Source organism: Microtus oregoni, unplaced genomic scaffold (genome assembly GCF_018167655.1).
Source record: "Microtus oregoni isolate MIOR12 unplaced genomic scaffold, Mior012 000025F_ref0000491, whole genome shotgun sequence".
NCBI classification, from domain to species: domain Eukaryota; kingdom Metazoa; phylum Chordata; class Mammalia; order Rodentia; family Cricetidae; genus Microtus; species Microtus oregoni.
The window spans coordinates 12,702,493-12,720,084 of NW_024543084.1; the positions used below are offsets into that span (position 1 = coordinate 12,702,493).

The 17,592-nt window shown below is 44.5% G+C and overlaps 2 protein-coding genes across 3 annotated transcripts in view; one reads left to right on the top strand and one right to left on the bottom strand.

Annotated features, from left to right (window-relative positions):
* Positions 1 to 6,846, bottom strand: part of Gtf3c4 (general transcription factor IIIC subunit 4) — a 31,880-nt gene extending 25,034 nt beyond the window's left edge. The window contains exon 1 of the mRNA XM_041674462.1: positions 6,389 to 6,846. Coding sequence (XP_041530396.1) covers positions 6,389 to 6,733 — 345 coding nt within the window. The 5' untranslated portion in view covers positions 6,734 to 6,846. The remainder of the gene's footprint in view (positions 1 to 6,388) is intronic.
* A 125-nt stretch (positions 6,847 to 6,971) lies between these two features.
* Ddx31 (DEAD-box helicase 31) overlaps positions 6,972 to 17,592 on the top strand; it is a 71,676-nt gene continuing 61,055 nt past the window's right edge. Inside the window, exons 1-6 of one of the 2 annotated variants that reach the window (XM_041674876.1) lie at positions 6,972 to 7,392; positions 11,739 to 11,995; positions 12,098 to 12,173; positions 12,989 to 13,032; positions 14,036 to 14,106; positions 14,884 to 14,948. In XM_041674876.1, the coding sequence (XP_041530810.1) occupies positions 7,315 to 7,392; positions 11,739 to 11,995; positions 12,098 to 12,173; positions 12,989 to 13,032; positions 14,036 to 14,106; positions 14,884 to 14,948 (591 nt within the window). In that variant the 5' untranslated portion in view covers positions 6,972 to 7,314. The remainder of the gene's footprint in view (positions 7,393 to 11,738; positions 11,996 to 12,097; positions 12,174 to 12,988; positions 13,033 to 14,035; positions 14,107 to 14,883; positions 14,949 to 17,592) is intronic. The other variant, XM_041674875.1, reaches the window with a different exon arrangement.

Genomic DNA, 17,592 nt, shown 5'->3' on the forward strand with positions numbered 1-17,592 from the left:
ATGTATATTCATTTTTGCTACATTAGATAGTTGTATTTTGTAATAGCTTTGTGACATATGCTGAAGATCAAACCAAAGGCCTCACGCATGCGAAGCAAATGTTCTTCTACCACTGAGCTCTGGTTTCTGCTGTGCTTGTGTTCTCCAGGTTAGCTGGCTGGGTCAGCTTCCCCATGATGCTTCCATCTCACTATAGCAATGCTGGGATTACAGATGCAAGCCATTACACATCACATTGGGCTTTTTCAAGTATGTTCCGGGAACTGTCTAAAGTCATCAGGCTTCTGCTTTTAGGCCACTAAACCTCCTCATTAACCAACTCTAGGCCTTTTAATCTGCAGTTTCTTTAACATATCACACGCATTTCAAACACCAATTTCCCTGTCTACTCTTGCTACAAGTAAGATGGCTCCTATCAGACTTCTCTATTCCACCCACCACTTTTCCTGGCTCCTTTACCTAACTTGCTCCTGCTCATATATCCTACCAGGTTTAGTCCTATGAGGGCTCAGGTCATTCTAGCTTTGCTTCACACACACCCACTCCGCGTCTAGGTCTGTAACACATGTCAAGTGCTCAGCCAAATGATGAAAGCTCTGAAGAAAATTTTAAATTGATAGTAAATATAGAGGAAGTTGTAAATGACTAAAACAATAGCCAGGAAGGCTAAAGCAAAAAAACCAACCAACCAACCAAACAAACAAAAAAAAAACCCAAAAAACAAAACATAGGTTGAGCTAAAGATACTTTCACTATACTGAAAGGAAGAAGAACTTCATCTACTGTTTTCAGAAACACAAATAAAAGGCAAAGTGTACTGGTACACATCTGTAGTCACAACATTTGGGACACAGAGTTAGTAGTATTACCCCAGCAAGCTTCAGGCCAGTCAGGGATGTGGCCAGCCAAAGAAACCAAAGGAGAAAAGTAAAGTAAAAAACAAAACAAAACAAAACAAAACAACAACAACAAAAACTTTCCATTTTGATTTTAGTGCCAAAAACAAAGGAGAAAAGTAAACAAACAAAAAAATCCTTTCTATTTTAATTTTAGTGCCAACTTTTTAAAGAAACTTGGAAATGGAAGGGTAGGACATAATTAAAAGGGAATTCAAGTCCTTTTTAATATATGGATTTAATAAAAGTGACTTGATGTAAGTTACCAAGCACTGAGGCTAAACTCTAGAACACAGGCAGAACTTGGAAAATAATCACTAAGAAGCAGTGCCTACATCCCAGCAAAGTTTAAGGCACTATTTTAAAAGATCTTTCAAATGTTAAGTGTATATAAGCTGTTAAGTCTAATTAATGACAAAATTCCTCAACCTATCAGCAGTGAACAGTATTCGAGGTAGCAACAGAGCTGGGGACATGGCCCAGTCAGTAGAGTTTGCCCCACAAGCACAAAGAAACCAAATTTAAACCCAGAACTCATGCCAAAAGTTAGGTACAGCACGATGAACTTGGTGAGGCAGAGGTAGATTTCTAGAGCTCACGAGGCAACTTCCTAGAAAAGATGTCTACGGAGAGTTAAGTTTTGGAAATGCCCAATATTACTCACTAGCCCTCCTAGAAGTAATGGGAGCATATAAAATGCCTTGGCCAGGGAGCCACTGTAAAAACACGTTTAACCTAGGCAAACTTCTTTTTAAAGTAGAACCTTGCAGGTTTTGAAACAGAACCGAAGCCAAAATATCCTAATTTTATGGCATTTAGAGACAGAGGACAACACTGATCTTGACCAGCAGGGTAATTTTTAACACATAACTAAATTCAAGTTGTTTTAGTTGATTCCATCTCCCTTCCCAACTCTTTCCATCACAAAAACCAGTTAGAAAATGTAAACAAGCACTTAGATGTCGTCCAATGACCTAACCACTTGAAAGCTGAGTTTCCATACGCTGCAAGAGCCCATCACTCAATCATGCACTCCTGAATTTCAAGCTGACCGCTACCCATATAAAAGTTGACACAAGAAGCCCCATCTGAAACTTTAAGTAGCAAGGAGCTACCTCAAGACAGAGAATGTGTGATTTCCAAACACAGACAACAGTCATTTTGCGTAGCAAGCACAAATAAGCAACTGATACACAATAAGACTAGCTCATAGGGCTGGAGAAATGGCTCAGTAGTTAAGAGCATTGCCTGCTCTTCCAAAGGTCTTGAGTTCAATTCCCGGCAACCACATGGTGGCTCACAACCATCTGTAATGAGGTCTGGTGCCCTCTTCTGACCTACAGATATACACACAGACAGAATATTGTATACATAATAAATAAATAAATAAATATTAAAAAAAAAAGACTAGCTCATAGAGAGCATTAGGATTTGGAACTGTATCAGTAATCTAATGGGAAAAAACTTAGACTTATTCTCTTTAAGATTTAATTTTTTATGTGTATGAGTGTTTGCCTACATGTATGTATTTGTACTATATGTGCATGCCTGGTGCCCACAGGCCAGAAGAGGGTGTAAAATCCTCTAGAACTGAAACTGCAGATGGTTGTAACCTGTCCAATGTGGGCTGGGAACTGAACCCAGGTCCTTAGCAAAAGCAGCAAAAAGCTCTTAACTGTTGAGCTATCTTACCAGTGCTGTGACTTATTCTTAAGTTACATTTTCTTGCTTTTAATTATTTTTATTATTCAATTTTTTATCATACAATTTCAACCTCCAAGACAGAAACTTACAAATAGCTGACAATCAAAGTTTGAGCTGTGATCTAACAGAATTATAGAGCAACAGCTTCAAAAGCTGTTTAGTTCTTTAGCTGTGCTACATAATAAAAAAAAAAATCATACCCTAGGTTTCAAATTATCTGCTATTTGAGTAGAAGCAATAGCTAGTTGGAAACACTGAATAGATTTAAATCTCTAGGAACCATCACTATGTAGGGCACAGAAGAACTGACAGACTTCTTTATATTCATACTGCAACAATGAAGACCTCTTCATGTAAACTCTATCAATTAGAGCGCTATATAAAGACTTTCTGCTATTTAAACAGTGTGGCAAATGCCAAATGTAGCAATATTTCAGTCAAGTTATCAGAATGTTAGTATCACCTTCAAACTCACGCTTACCAAACTAACGCAGACTTTCCTTCATGCCTATATATTCCTATCTTGCGCACTACCATGTACTCAATGCCAGACATTAAGTGATAATGTTCTATTATGGTGGGTTTTTTTCCGAGACAGGGTTTCTCTGTAGCTTTGGAGCCTGTCCCGGAACTAGCTCTTGTAGATCAGGCTGGTCTTGAACTCACAGAGATCCACCTGCCTCTGCCTCATGAGCGTAATGGGGTTAAAGAAGTGTGCCACCACCACTTGGCCTATTATGTTCTATGCATGGATTAAACTTAAGTCTCCATAAAGCCTAAACAAGGCAAACTTTATTATTTCTGTTTTATAGATAGGTCCATCTTGTGCCAAAACTCAGTGCCTCTCTCTCTCTCTCTCTCTCTCTCTTGTTTTCTTTTTTTGAGACCAGTTTTTCTGTGTAATAGTCTTGGCTGTCCTGTAACTCTGTAACTCACTCTGTAGACTAGGTTGGCCTTGACCTTACAGAGATCAGCCTGCCTCTGCCTCCTGAGTGCTGAGATTAAAGTGCCTTTAATCTGTGTTGGAGCCCACAAGACCATACAGTAAATTACAGCTGACAGATTCATAAAGGCAGATCCATAAGTGTACAACTTATGGTGCAACCTGTTTCTAGAGCTGCGGGAACACTTTTCTTTTGGAAAAGTGGCTGTCATATCTTGAGTGGAAATCTTGTGAAGGAAGCCGTGCTTCTTCCCTTTGAAAAGGGATTCATTCCCAAAATACCTCAGCAGTGTGACTTCTGCATGGCAAAGGGTGACCTTGCTCCATTTCCCCACACCACGAGGCCTTGGAGCAATGACGTCCATTCTTTGTTCTATGTAGGCCCATATTTCTATATGGCACAAGAGCCTGGTCTGAGCTGATCGTGTAACTCTGCAGACAAGCTGTCTCTGTTTAACAGTAGCCAGGATGTGCTGCTCCTAGTTTCTTTTGTTATAAATGTAGATTACCTGAGAAGAGATGTTGGCTGAAGCTGATGACTTAAGAATTAGGAGATTTAGTGCTTCCTCCCTTTGTAATTTGGAGGATGTCTTATAGAGATGCTAATTCATGGCCTACCTGACTGCTAGCATACAGGTAGATATGGTCGTGACTTGAGCCCAGGCACCTGGTTGCCTAGGAGACAGCCTAATGTGTTTTCCGGCTCAATTGATGTGATGATATATAAGGTGTTTGGATAATAAACGAGAGATCTTTGGTTTCCATGATGACCGTATAAGCTGTGTCGGTTTATTCCTCGTGACTCCGTTCCAGTCCAGTTAGGGAATCTGTGTTGGACCCACACAGGCCCCAACAGTTCTAACAGTCAAATTTACATAGTCAATCCCACAAAGTTACCTGCTAACAGAGCACATAGGAATTTCTATAGAAGATAGGCACTGAGCAGGAAGGCAGCATGCCCTACCTTTGCTAACAAATCTGGGCATCCCCAAAACTGGTTATCACCCAAGAGATTAGATAAGGAGAATGGGTGAATCAGGATTCAGGGATGTTTAGAAACTTTAGCTAAAGGTTTAGAATGTCAGGTACTTCCCCTTGAATGCTGGCTCTTTCCTGGTCAGGCCACCTGTTCCAGACTGAGGCTAGTACTCAAGACCCCAATAGCACTGCTTGGCTAAAGCCCAGTCTCATCCTCAGCCCAGCAAGTATTTCTTTACCTCTAGCTCAGGCAGCCTCACACCCCTGAACTATACCCTCATAAAACTGAAACAGCACTCAAGAAACGTCTTCAACTAACCTTCCTAGTTCCTACTGGTAGTATCATTTTCTCTGTAGAAGAAATACTCAACAGGTGATCCATCAATACTAAAGCAACAGCTACACACACGGCTTAAAGATCTATCTATGTGCTTGAGCTAGACGCCTTACTTGTCACCTGGGTGGGCTTTATGAGTTTTTTTTGGAGGGGTGGGGTTCTCGAGATAGGGTTTCTCTATGAAATAGTCCTGGCTGTCCTGGAACTCACTCTGTAGACCAGGCTGGCCTTGAACTAACAGAGGTCTGCCTGCCTCTGTCTCCCGAGTACTGGGATTAAGAAGATTTTACACATGGCTTAGTCAGTCAAATTGATTACTCAATTCAATCTGTAAAATCCTAATCCCAGGTAGGCTTATCAAGACCAAAATGCTATTTAAAAAAAAAAAAGGATATTATCCAATTCAACATTGTGTTTGAAACTTGAATTAAGCATGCTGAAAAGCACTCATGAGGGCTACTCAAAGTGTACCCATGACTAATAGCCCAGATTTGGAATGGCTGTCTACAAGAGTGTGGAAAAACTTTCCTTTCAAATAAACATAGTGCCACATGGGTGAAGAGCTTTATAGCACTCCTTGCTCTTTGACTAGATTGTCTGCTCATAACCTGAAAGGATGTAAGTTCCTTGAGGACTGTTCTCTACCCTGGTTTATCCCAGCACCTCGGTAGGCACTCACTCTGACAGATTACATACTACATATACACACAGAGCTATACAGGAAATCAGAGTAAGCTTTTATATTACTAGGCTACAAAAAAGGAACGACATCACTCACTACTTTAAAATACACCATGTCTGGAAAAACGGTGACATCAACACAAAACTTTAGAAACTCGAAAGTTCAGGGACAAACTTGGGTTATATGATGTTGAAGGCACTAAATTTACAGAGACCTTGGACTTAGAAGTCTAAGCGCTGTCTGTTCCCTGAGGTTTTATTTTTCGTTCCACTTTCAAAGATCGAGATACAAACCCCTATTTACCCGTCTACCCAGGGAGACACAAGGACCATTCACAATTAAATCGCCAAACAGGTAAGACCACGAAATAGACCAGTTTTTCTTCTCGAAGAAAAAGTGGCGCGAGAGAAGGGCGCACACAACACAGTATAAAAAAAAAAAAAAAAAAAACCAAAGCCAGCCTAGGGCCTCGGGGAGTTGGCCCCAGACAATAGGAGCGACGGTAGAGGCAGGTCCGGAGCTGGGGAAGCGGGGGTGGAGTCTCAGACAGCACCCGGGCAATCGCGAACTGCGCTAGCTGCAGGAAAGGAGGGACGGATGACAGAACCGGGGTGTCGTGGGGGGACCACCGTGTATTGATGCGGGGGGGAGGAGGGGTATAGTAACAGTGCAGCAGCTTGCAAGGCTTTGCAGAGCTGGGGCGATGTTGGTCCCTTGATTGCAAAGAGTTGGATGCGCAGGGAATCCCGGGGCCAGGTGCAGGCCAGGCTCCCCTCGGGATCGGTGACGCGTCCGCGGGAGCCCCGCAGGTGCCGGGGCCGAGCTCGAGCCGTGGCGGGTTAACTTACTTTGAGGAGGCAGCTGTTGAGGGGTGCGGGCACCGAGGTGCGGTGGATCACCAGGTCCTGGCCCGGGTTGTGCACGTCGCAGATAAGCTCCAGCACGGCGATGCTGCGGGCCGTGGACACCGACACGCGGTGGTCCTCCGACCAGGCCAGTGGCTCCAAGCCGCTCACCGCGTACTGCAGCTTCACGGCCGGCTCCCGCCGAGTCACCATGAGACGGAACGCGGCGCTGGGCCCGGGGGCCGCTTCGGTCGTCGGCTCCTTCCCGCCCCCTTCGCCCTCCTCCTCGGGGGACGGCGAGGGCTCTTCAGCCGTGGGCCCCACACGGGCCTGATCCGCCTCGCTCATCTTGCTCGGGGCGCAGAGGTCGGGTTCCCGAGCGCACAGAGCCCTCGCCACCGTCCCCCCCCCAACCCCGGCCGCCCCCAGCACCACGGCGCCACCCCCAGCACCCTCCGCGGCCGTTTACTCCCCTCAGGTCCCGAGCGCCACCGAGCCAGAAAGGACCCCGCCGTTGCTAAGCAACGTCACCCTGCTAGGTGGCCGCGGAGCTGCCTGTCTGGAAAGTGCGCTCCGGGAGGGTTGACCCGCGCCGCGCCTGCGGGTGAGAGGAAAAGGTGGGAAATCCCTTTGCTAGACACTGGGTGCCAGGCTCAACTAAGAACCCGAGAAAGAGTGAGTCTCGTGTGCGTGACTGAGATGCTAAGACCAGCGTGGCGGCTGAGGGAGACCCCCGCCAGGTGGGCGGCACGCGGCCTCTTCCGGTTTCTGAGGCATTCGGGGCTTCTTGGCTCCGGCCGGTGTGCGTGCTGCCGCGGTTCCCGGACCCGGAAGGGGCGGTGGCGGCGACCGGGCAGTAGCTGAGAAGTAGCTCACCATCCACGTGCTGCTCGGGCTTCTGTCTCGGCCCGCAGCTCCGCGCCCGGGCCATGGCTACCGCCTGCAGCCCGCTCCCAGACCGGCCTCATAGGACTTACGTCGGACGCCCCCCGGGCCAGACGAGGCGGGTAAGTTCAACCGCAGCCAGGGAGCTGTGGCGCTGATCAGATCGAGTTGAGTTCCTTTAAAAAAATCCCCTAAAAGGGGATTCGAAACAGGGTTTCTCTGTGTTAAAGTCCTGGAACTAGCTCTTGTAAACCAGGCTGGCCTCGAACTCACAGAGATCTGCCTGCCTCTGCCTCTCGAGTGCTGGGATTAAAGGCGTGCCGCACCACGGCCCCGCTCAGGTCGAGTTCTTAAGAGTATCTAGAGAGACCGGCGGGATGCTCGGAAACAGCCGGGAACCCCGCTTTGGGGGCGAGAGCCTGGAGGGCTCCTGAAACTAGCTGGAGAACTAGTTCTATGGGCTTAGGATCGGAGGCTGTAAGAACTGGTTAAGTTCCTGAGACTGACTGGCGGTCTAGTCTTTTAGGGTAAGGATTGGAGGCTGAGATGTACCCAAGCTGGAAAACAGTGCCTAAGACCACCTTGCAGATTTTAACTCCCGAGCTGTTCCTTCCGCTGTATAAGGTTCAGCTCTGTTAGGAATGGGGACTGGACTCATTTCTTTAAAAAGCTTTTAAAGCCGAAGTTTTCGTCCAAGTAGCAGGGAAAGAGTATACAGTCATCATAATCTGTTGCCTAGAAAGGAGAACGGTGACTTAAAACGAACCCTGCAGGAGCAGAAAACTGGTTTTAGGGTTGCTGGTTTGTTGTCTAGAAAGTCTGTTACGTAGTCTGTTGGAAATTCATACATGATCAAAGATCAGGAACGATGTGATTGGAAGTTACACTCCCCCTCCTTCCCAGACACCTTAAAGATACTATGTAATTTCATGGAAAATTGAAGACCAAATTGCGGGTCAGTTCAGATCCACCAGTGTTTTGAAGATAAACTTCTTTGCTCATCTAACACTCACTGCAGAGTTTCACTTTTGTTAGGAAGAGGGAGGGACCTTCCTGAGCCTAGGTGCTTAGGAGTAGGGAGTCTTCAGCAAGTCATTGGTGTAGCTGAGTCTGTGTTTGAGGAGAAATACACAGACAAGTCAAGAGGGTAGTGGGGGGGGGAGAGCAGCATTTACAGTAAGATGACCTGAGCTGTCAGACACCAGCTTAGTAACACTCTAGCCTATGACCTTGGGGGAGTTCCAAGTTTCTCCTTCCATAATAGGAACCCTAATTTGTTTCTTAGAAAGTTGTTATAAAGCTCCAATGGGATAATAGCTGCAATAACTCTGTATATTGTCTAGCCCTTAGATAGTGTCAGTAATGAAAATAAAGGCAATATTGTTGCCATTTGGGGAAGTAGATGGCTGTATCAGGTCAGCAACATCGGATCAGGGTGGTGCTGTGCCATTTGAAGGGCCCCAAGAAGGCTGTACCTTGCTCACCTGGTACATGCAAGGCTTTTGAGTTCCATCTCCAACAATACAGAAAGAAAATTCCAAAATTTTATTGAGTGAGCAGACTAAGCAGATTATCTGGTTTTCAATGACTTCAACTGGTGTTTCAAAGTGATTGGTCAAGAGGTAACACAGGCTGGGTGTGGTATATATGCCTTTAATCTCAGTACTCAGGAGGCCAAGGCCTTTGGATCTCTGAGTTCGAGACCATTCTAGTCTACGTATGAGTTCCAGGCCAGGCCAGCAAGATCCTCTCTCAAAAAAAGAAAAGAAAGAAAGGAAAAGACCCCCCCCCCCCCAAAAAAAAAAGAGGAAGAAGAAAAGGTAATACAGGCCAGTGAGTCTGCTTGGTGGTAAAGGTGCTGCTGTCCAGCCTGAGGACCTGAGTTTACTCCTCAGGACCTGGTAGAGGTAGGAGGAGAGAAACAACTTCTCATAGTTGTCTTGTGGCCTTCCTGTGCTGGCCATGACGTATGTGCTTTCACACACACAGCAATACAAGAGAATGCTGCAGGGATCCATAGAGGCCTGACTGTGTCTGTGCTTCGGCCTGTGTATCCAAATGGGAGTGAAGATGTGCTGAGCAGATTTGCTCATACTGGGAACTCCGGGTGGGTAACAAAAAGTACTCTGGATTTGGAAGGTCCTTCAGACAGCTTAAATTGGGTTGCTCTGTCTTCATACTGAACAAAATACTTTTTTTTCCTTAAGGATATTCTGCTTATTGAAGTAATACAGTTTAATTTAAGAAAAATTAGAAGATACAACCCTGCCTAGAGTTGCCATACCCAGAAATAACTTTTAACATTTTGGTATATAGCTTTCAAAAAACCATAGCTATAATATTTTCTGACCAAATAGGATATAGTTAGTCAGGCATCTCAGATTTATTTTCATGGAATAGCGTGGTACATTCTGAAATTTAGGGAAGACTGGCCAAAGGTAAAGGTGAATCTAAAGCTGAGAAGATGGGAAGAGGTTGTACTCTGGAAGCTTCCTAGATCTCTTTCCGCAGATTTTTCAGTGTTAGCTTCACAGTGGTGGAGAGCCTGCTCCAGTTCACTCCAAGCACTTATTTTGTTTGTTTATGACAGGGTCTTAACTCTGTAGCCTTGTGACCTGGAACTCACTTTGTAGCCCAGCAGCAGCCCTCCTGCCTTAGTCACATGAGTGCTGGGCTTACATGTGTAAGCCACCGTGCTGGCTTCTGATACTTGCTTGTAGAGAGACCTTGACTTTCCTTCTGTAAAGGGTGAGTAGGATGCTGTGGTTGTAAAGTCTGTGTACCACCTGGTATGTTTAGTCCAAAGAAGGGGAAAGGAAAGGTGTGTAAAGGAGGCGGTAAGCTTGCTCCGTTTGGCTGCAACAGCATTCTTCAGACTGGTCCATGGGTGCTCCAGGAGGCAGGTCTTGTCTTCATTGGCAGAAAAACTTCCTGAACCTGAGATTGACCTGTAGCAGAATAAGTTGAATCCTGAGGTAGAGAAGGGTTATGGTCAGAGGCTGCTGGGCCAGCTCAGGAAACCTGTGGTAGGGTGACCTTCAGGCCTTTGAAACTGTCAGGTGAGGCGTGCCAATCCCATGCTCTCTGACAAATGGCTTCATTTTTCTTTAACCTGAAAATTCATAAACTTGGGAACTTTGCAAAAACAAATTTTAAGATGAAGTAGGCTAGTGTTCACTTTATTACTATTCAGTACTTGAAATTGTATTTATTGAATTCCTTAAAGGAATTCTTAAGTCGCCAGGAAAAGAGACTTGTCCTTTTTCATTGGTAGGTTGGTTTGAAACTGACAGTCTTGGTGAAACAAGACAGTGTGTAAGCTGTTCTTCACTGTTTCAAGTGAAGAAGAAAATATATTCTAAAACTCAGAATTAGAAGTACCAGCTATTATATATACTTGTGCAGACTGGAAGAAAAGGCCAAAGAAAATAGAAGAATCTGATGTTTCTTGTAGGGCAGTGGTTCTCAACCTTCCTAGTGCTGTGACCTTTTAATGCAGGTTCTCATGTTATGGTGACCCCCTAACCATAAAATTGTTTTCATTGCTACTTCATAGCTGTAATTTTGCTACTGTTATGAATCATAATGCAGATATCCAGTATGCAGGATATGTGACCCCTGTGAAAGGGTTTGTCGACCCTGGGGTTGAGAACCACTGATCTAGGGAGAGTTTGGGCACCATGCATTAATTACATCTGTGTTGTGAGAATAAGCAACAGGCAAGAAGTGCCTAATGATGTATGTCTATGATCAGCAGTCAGGCAGGGGCTCCGAAGGCGAGGAGGGTTGGGAACAATATGATGGAAGTGATGGATGGAGCGGCATTCTCATTTGGAGTGGGGACGGCAAGTAGGAACTGACTCCAGACCATCTGAGTTGGAGCAGCTTGAAAGGAAAGGATGACAGATCCAAGCCCTAGGGAAGAACAGTAATGACAGTTTCCGCTTCCTGGGCATGAGCAAGGATTCAACATCCCATTCACCTCTCCAGTCTCTTCTTAATATCCTTTATTGGTAGAAAAAAGCATATTTTGTTTCCCTGTGTGCCTCTGTTCTCACACAAAAAACAGACTCCGAGGGGTGTGGTTTGACTTAGTAAGCCTGCCTACTTCACAAGGTAGGTTCTTGCTTCCCTTAGAACAGACTGAATTGGTGAATGTCAGCTGGCAGAACACCTCTCTCTCCCGATTCCCGCTCTCATCTTGGATGACTTAACGGTTTAGGTGGATGGAGGTCTTGCAGATGAATGGACTGAGATTGTGTGTCTCTCCCCTCCTCCACCCCCCACCCCCCCATTTCAGATGAAGCCAAAGAATCTGGTTGTAAACCCTAAACTGATGGTTGGCATATGGGGCATAATGATCTCTGCAGGAAGAGATACATTCTGTGGGCAGTCAGGCTTCACTCTGAAGATTGTCTTCATGGACTAATGCACCTCTTCTTGATCTTTCCTTTTGGAAACAACGCAGCAAGCAGAGGCTACCAAAAGAAAGCACCAAGTGTCCAGTGATGCTCCACCAACAAAACGGAGGAACAAAGAAATATCCTCTCTTTCAGCCAAGAAAACCAGTGATAAAGAAACTCCAAGAACATTTAAGGGGAGTGCACACAAATTGTTTCCTCCAAAGAAGTACTTGGACAGTACAGGCAATGGAAGGCAAGAGAAGCCATGCATCAAGACTTCATCGCTGTTTAAAAACAATCCTGAGATCCCAGAACTCCACAGGTGTGTTTTGCGGTGCATGTGTGCCTTGGGTATGAGCAGTCTCTGATGCCGCCTTTCCTTTGGCACCTTGGCACTGATACACACTTTGTCTTTCCTCTGCAGAGCTGTAGTAAAGCAGGCTCGAGAGCAAGTGTTCTCTCCAGAAGCTTTCCAGGAGCTGAACCTCCACCCACACCTAGTAAGTATCCCACCCTGCTCTGCAGGTTGCTGTGATCTGTGTCTTATTCAGTCTGTTTCTGCTCTTGACTACCCGAGTGAACTCAGGTAGTCAGGTCATTCCCTGACGGCGGCACAGGTTGCTATCTTCACTTTCCTCTCCCCAGTTATTTTTAAGAAATGCTGACTTTCCTTACCCAATTTAGTTTCTGTGCTGGACTTCATTTATTGGGCTTAAAGTAGCTTTCTAATTACTGGTAGATGCAGTAAAACTGGTAGCAGATGTCTCTGTGGCTTTGGGAAGGGTGCTGAGCTGGCTGCTTACTGTCAAGGGACATGCACATTTTTGGAGGATGAAGGCAGAAAAGGCTGCTTAAATTGCATTTTCTGCTAGCAAATGGATCTTTCTTTCCCTCTTTGTTTAATACCATGAGTGAGTTTTATAGTTACTGTGAAAAAGGAGAGAAAAACACAAGCTTGTCAGCTGGGTACAATTGACCTCTTCTTTCTGGTAGGCTGTGTGGGACTGCATCTCAGCCTGAGTGTTAATGGGTGCATGGGGCTGGGTGATGAGTTAGTTATGAGGGTTGTCTTAATGCATTGCCGATTTGTAATAGCATCCTAATTCTACAAACTAGGAACCCAGCTAGATGAACCTGAAATCCTCCAGACCCTGTAGGGTAGAGGGCAGAACTACCCCAAAGGTGAAAATACTGGGTTACTGGAATTTCATTTGATCACAAATTCAAGTGCTGTTGTCACTCAGCATTTTGTCTTTATGTTATTGAATATATTTGCATTAAATTGACAAATTCTTATTTTCCTATTCCCTTTTAGATTTCTACAATAAATACAGTCTTAAAAATGTCAAGTATGACCAGGTAAGAGGCTGAGGTGATCCTTGGTTTTTTTTGTTTTTTTTTTATTCTTTTAGGGTTTTGTGAGTATAACCAGATAAAAATCTAAATTGTCCATGGAGTGCAGAGCACATTTGTGTCTTGGTGCTGGGAATAGCACAACTGCTAAAGGGCTTGACATAGCACTTAGCCTATGGGTCTCCCCTCCTGCTTGCAGGGATACCAGGTTTCTTTCTATTTCTACACTCAACTCCCTACCACAAAACAACAGGTTTAAGATATCTACCGTCAGGGCATCTCTGAAAATGTGCCAAAAATACAGTATTTGATCATGTTATTTCTTAGCAGTAAAAATAAGGTCAGCCAAAAACTGGGAGTAAATATTTGCTTGGGTAGAGTGGGGTACTGAAAAAATAATCTAAATGCTTGCTGATTGGAGACACTTGTTAAAGAGAAATTCAGAATTAAAGTTTAAACAGTGAGCTGTATAGTCATAATTCACTTTGCATAAGTAAAAAACAAGAACACAAAGGAGTAAAGAACCATCGGCTTTTTCCATTTTGTTTTGCTTTTATTTTTGAGACAGTTTCATAGCCCAGCTCAGTTGGCCTCAAACTTACTCTTCTTTTGCCTCAGATTCCCTAATGCTAGAATTAAAGGCATATGCATCCTGCCTGGTTTGGTTTGCCTGTTGACTCAGCCAAATTTTAATGAGTTCCCTGTCCATTTTGGGATTGGGATTTAATATACGTGTTGACAGTGTTCTCGATATGTGTGACAGTTTTTCGGAAGAAGCTGTGGCCTGCGGCTTCTTCCCCACTTTCAGCCAAGTTCCAGGAGTTTAAAAGATTCATTCTGATCACCACAATGTTCTTAGCACTCTCTCTCTCAATGAAGTAACTTTGGGCAATAAGTAGGTAGAGCCAAACACAGGGTGTTGTATGTCAAGTGACCTGTGTATCTGCCTGCATTCATAACTAAGCCAGGTGGTAAAGAAGAGGTGTGTTCTCTCTTTTGGGTGCCCCAGTGTTCAGAAGCAGAGTATCCCAGTGCTGCTGGAAGGCAGAGATGCCCTTGTGCGGTCCCAGACGGGCTCAGGTCAGTTGCTGTTTACCCTGCCCCTTATCCCGAGACACCTAGCCCACGATCATGTGCTAGGAAGGTGTCTGTGATGGTAGAGTCTGTTTTGTCTTGTCTGGGGAGGGTGGCCATGCCTGCTTTTGATGGGAGGCCCAAAGCTGTTATAGCTGAAGGAAGGTGGTGATGCTGCTGTGGTCAGTAGTGATGAGGGAATTTTCATAGTTGAGTTCTGCTGCTTCCCCTGTGATTGCTGACATAGCGGCCAGTATTCTTCACTCTGGATGAAGTGACTGTTTATGGCCTAAAAGCAGTTCTGGCCTGAGCACAGTCAATGTCAGGGATAGACACACCACTTTTTGCCTGGTCAGGTCTTCTGACCCACTTTTGCCTTCTTGACAGCTCAGCCATGTTGAGGAGAAGCCCACAGCTTCCTTTAATCTTTCTCTATCTTCAGAGGCTGACTTGGGTTCACATTTGGCACACCATCACCACAGAAGCCATTTAGCTGAGGGAGAACCTCAGAGCAGCCATTTCTTAGCTTCCACAGACGACTTTCAGGCTGCGCCTCTGTCTAATTTGAGAAAGATCATTACCTCTTCCCTTGTTGATGACCTAATGAGCTGAAACGTTAAGGTTTTTTGAAGTTCTAAATTACAAAGCCAAGTTAGGAGTCATGGCAGACAGATAAAGTGCCTCTTGGATGTAGAGCATGCAGTTTACCTTTTCCCAGATTTGGCATTTTTACAGAAAGCAGAGCCTGTTTGCATCCTCACTGATGCCACTCTCTTTTAAAAGGGAAAACTCTTGCCTATTGCATCCCTGTGGTCCAATCTCTTCAAGCACTGACATCAAAAATACAGGTGAGCAGAACATGTGTTTCTTCTCTGTGGTCTGTTGTGCCCATGCTGCTGCCCAGCTGAACCCTAGTGGTAATACTAGGGTTGAGGTTCTGTCTGCACTTAGCATTGTTTCTCTCTTCCTATCCAACTAAGTGTGAGTGTGCTGAGAGTCACAGTCACTACTGTCTGTGTGTAGGGCATTTGGGTAAAATGCTTCCAGTGTGACAGATGTGCCAAGTGCTGTCCACATGTTGCTTTCTTGACTCCCCGTCCCCCGCCCATCAAGTTATGGGGGTTATTGTGATAAAGTGGTGTAGGCAAGTAAAATAACCAAGGCCACATAGAAGTACCAATGGGCATTGATTCCCACGTCATTTCTGTGTGCTTACAAAGAGGCAGCTCTGTCATCTGAGCTGTGATTTGTGGTAAAGCTTTGTTGCTAGTTCCCTGCCCTGCTAGGGTCCTTCCCTTTGTCTTACACAGTACCCTGCATTGGACCTCCTACAGAATTACTATTAGGGAAATACTCCAACATACTTTGATTGGCCCCCGTCCATATATTCTTATATCCTATGTTGTATATCATGTGGAGTTAAATTATAACCTTACAGGTTCCAGTGTGTTTACTTTTGCATGAAGAGATCTGGGCTTTCTATTTAACATGGTGATTTATCAGTACTGACTGGAAATGAGTGCCCATTAGTGGGTTTAGCAGTCAGGCTGTTACACAGCCAACATTATCTAGATTTTGTTCTTAGTTGTGAAACATAGTTAATGCCTGGACCAGGATAGCTAAAAGTTGGATTGAAAAGTCCAATTGGCTGCTGTAAGCTGTGGGCACAGACTTCATCTTATAGCCCAAACTTTCTCACAGGTGGCAGTGCCGTTACTTTCACTTCTTTCACTTGAGAGACAGTGATGAGATCCGAAATAGGGTGTTGTGTGAGTGCACACTGACAGAGGTCTTGCTTCAGACACATAGAAGTGGACGTGCCTCAGACCTAACTGATCAGAATGCAGTAGGTTGCTGTTACCTGTAGAGTGAATTATTGGGTAAATTACTGAATCAGTAAATAAGAGAAGATAAGTGAGGAGCCAGCACTTAGCAAACTGTTACTGGCATGGATCTTCCAGAGGCTGAAGTGGGTAGTTGACAGTAAGATGAGAAATGGTATCTCTCTGTGGCCTTCAAGGGTCCATACAGGGACTTCTGAATGGATGGGAAAGAATAACTAACAGGAAGCCCCAGTGGCTGCTCTCTCTAGACAGTCTTCAGAAGGACATGGTACTGTATAGTTTGTTTTGTTGTCACTGTTGTTTACCTAAAATGAATTTAATCTAAAGGAAACAAAACCAATTAAGGATGCTTGGTGAAAATTCCTGCCTGGCAGTCTTTGAGAGTGTTAGGGCATAAAAGAAAAATACTGAAGAATTTTCACGGAGCATGACAAAGGAAGCGTGGCGGCGACACACGTGGGGTCCAGGGTGAACAGAGTTAGTTACAGAACTTGTCCGTTTTTAATTTTTTTGTAAAAGCCTGAGCTTTTAAAATGAATAGGTTAAAATGTATTTAAAAGTAGAGTTTCTTTATAACTTTGTAAACTTGAACAAGTGTTCCTGCTGTGTTAGATGAAGAAATGCAGGCTACAGAGTTGCATGCTATAACTGCCATTTCACAAATGACAGTTTGTCTGTGGTTCATAGCAAACTAGAATGGCACAATTATGTGGGCCTTTTCTTTTCTGTCTTTTGAGAAAGAGTCTCATATAGCTAGACTTGAGCTCTTAATCTTCCTGCCTGTGCCTTCCATGTACTGAAGTTGTGAACATGTGTCACCATGTCTTTCTCAGCAATTTTTTAATTAAATATTTTATCTAACATGTTATACACACATATAATATATTTGGAGCTGGCTCCTCCTCTGTGCCCCCTACTTTTCCCTCCCAACCCCTGCCCCCCCAAATCTAATGCCCACTTAGCACTGCCTCTGTGTGTGTGCATGCATCCGTGCTGATTTGTTTTTGTCAACTTGACAAATCTAGACCTATCTGGGAAGAGGGAATCTCAGTGGAGGAATTGCCTCCATCAGATTAGCCTGGAGGCAAGTCTATGGGGGTGTTGTCTTGATTAGTAATGACATGGTGGACCCAGCCATGTTGTTGTGTTGCCATCCCTAGGCAGGTGGTCCTGGGTGATATAAGAAAGCAGGCTGAACAAACCGTGAGGAACAATCCACCATTTCTCTGCCTGGAGGCATCAATTCCTGCCTCCAGGTTCCTCCCTTGACTTCACTTCATGATGGAATGTAAACTAACTAAGTCTACTTGGTTTTGGTTGATGTTTTATCACAGCGGTAGAAAGGAAACCAAGGCAACATATATGAGTGTGGGTCAGCAAATTGTTTTTCTCTGAAGTAGATAAGGGAAGAATTCTATTTTCTAAGGATAAATGACTTTCTTCCATTAAGAACTTTATAGAGAGCTGATTCATGTACGGTGAGTGCATAGCCTTGTCCCTAACATACAATCAGAGGAGAATGAATGTAACTTGTTGATGTTTGTGGCCAGATCTCACCCTTAAGATTCTAGGCTAATTTTCTGCTAGAGGTTTTTGAGTGTTTGTTTTTTCTTTATATCAAATTGCAGCATTTGACAGTATTTGAGCT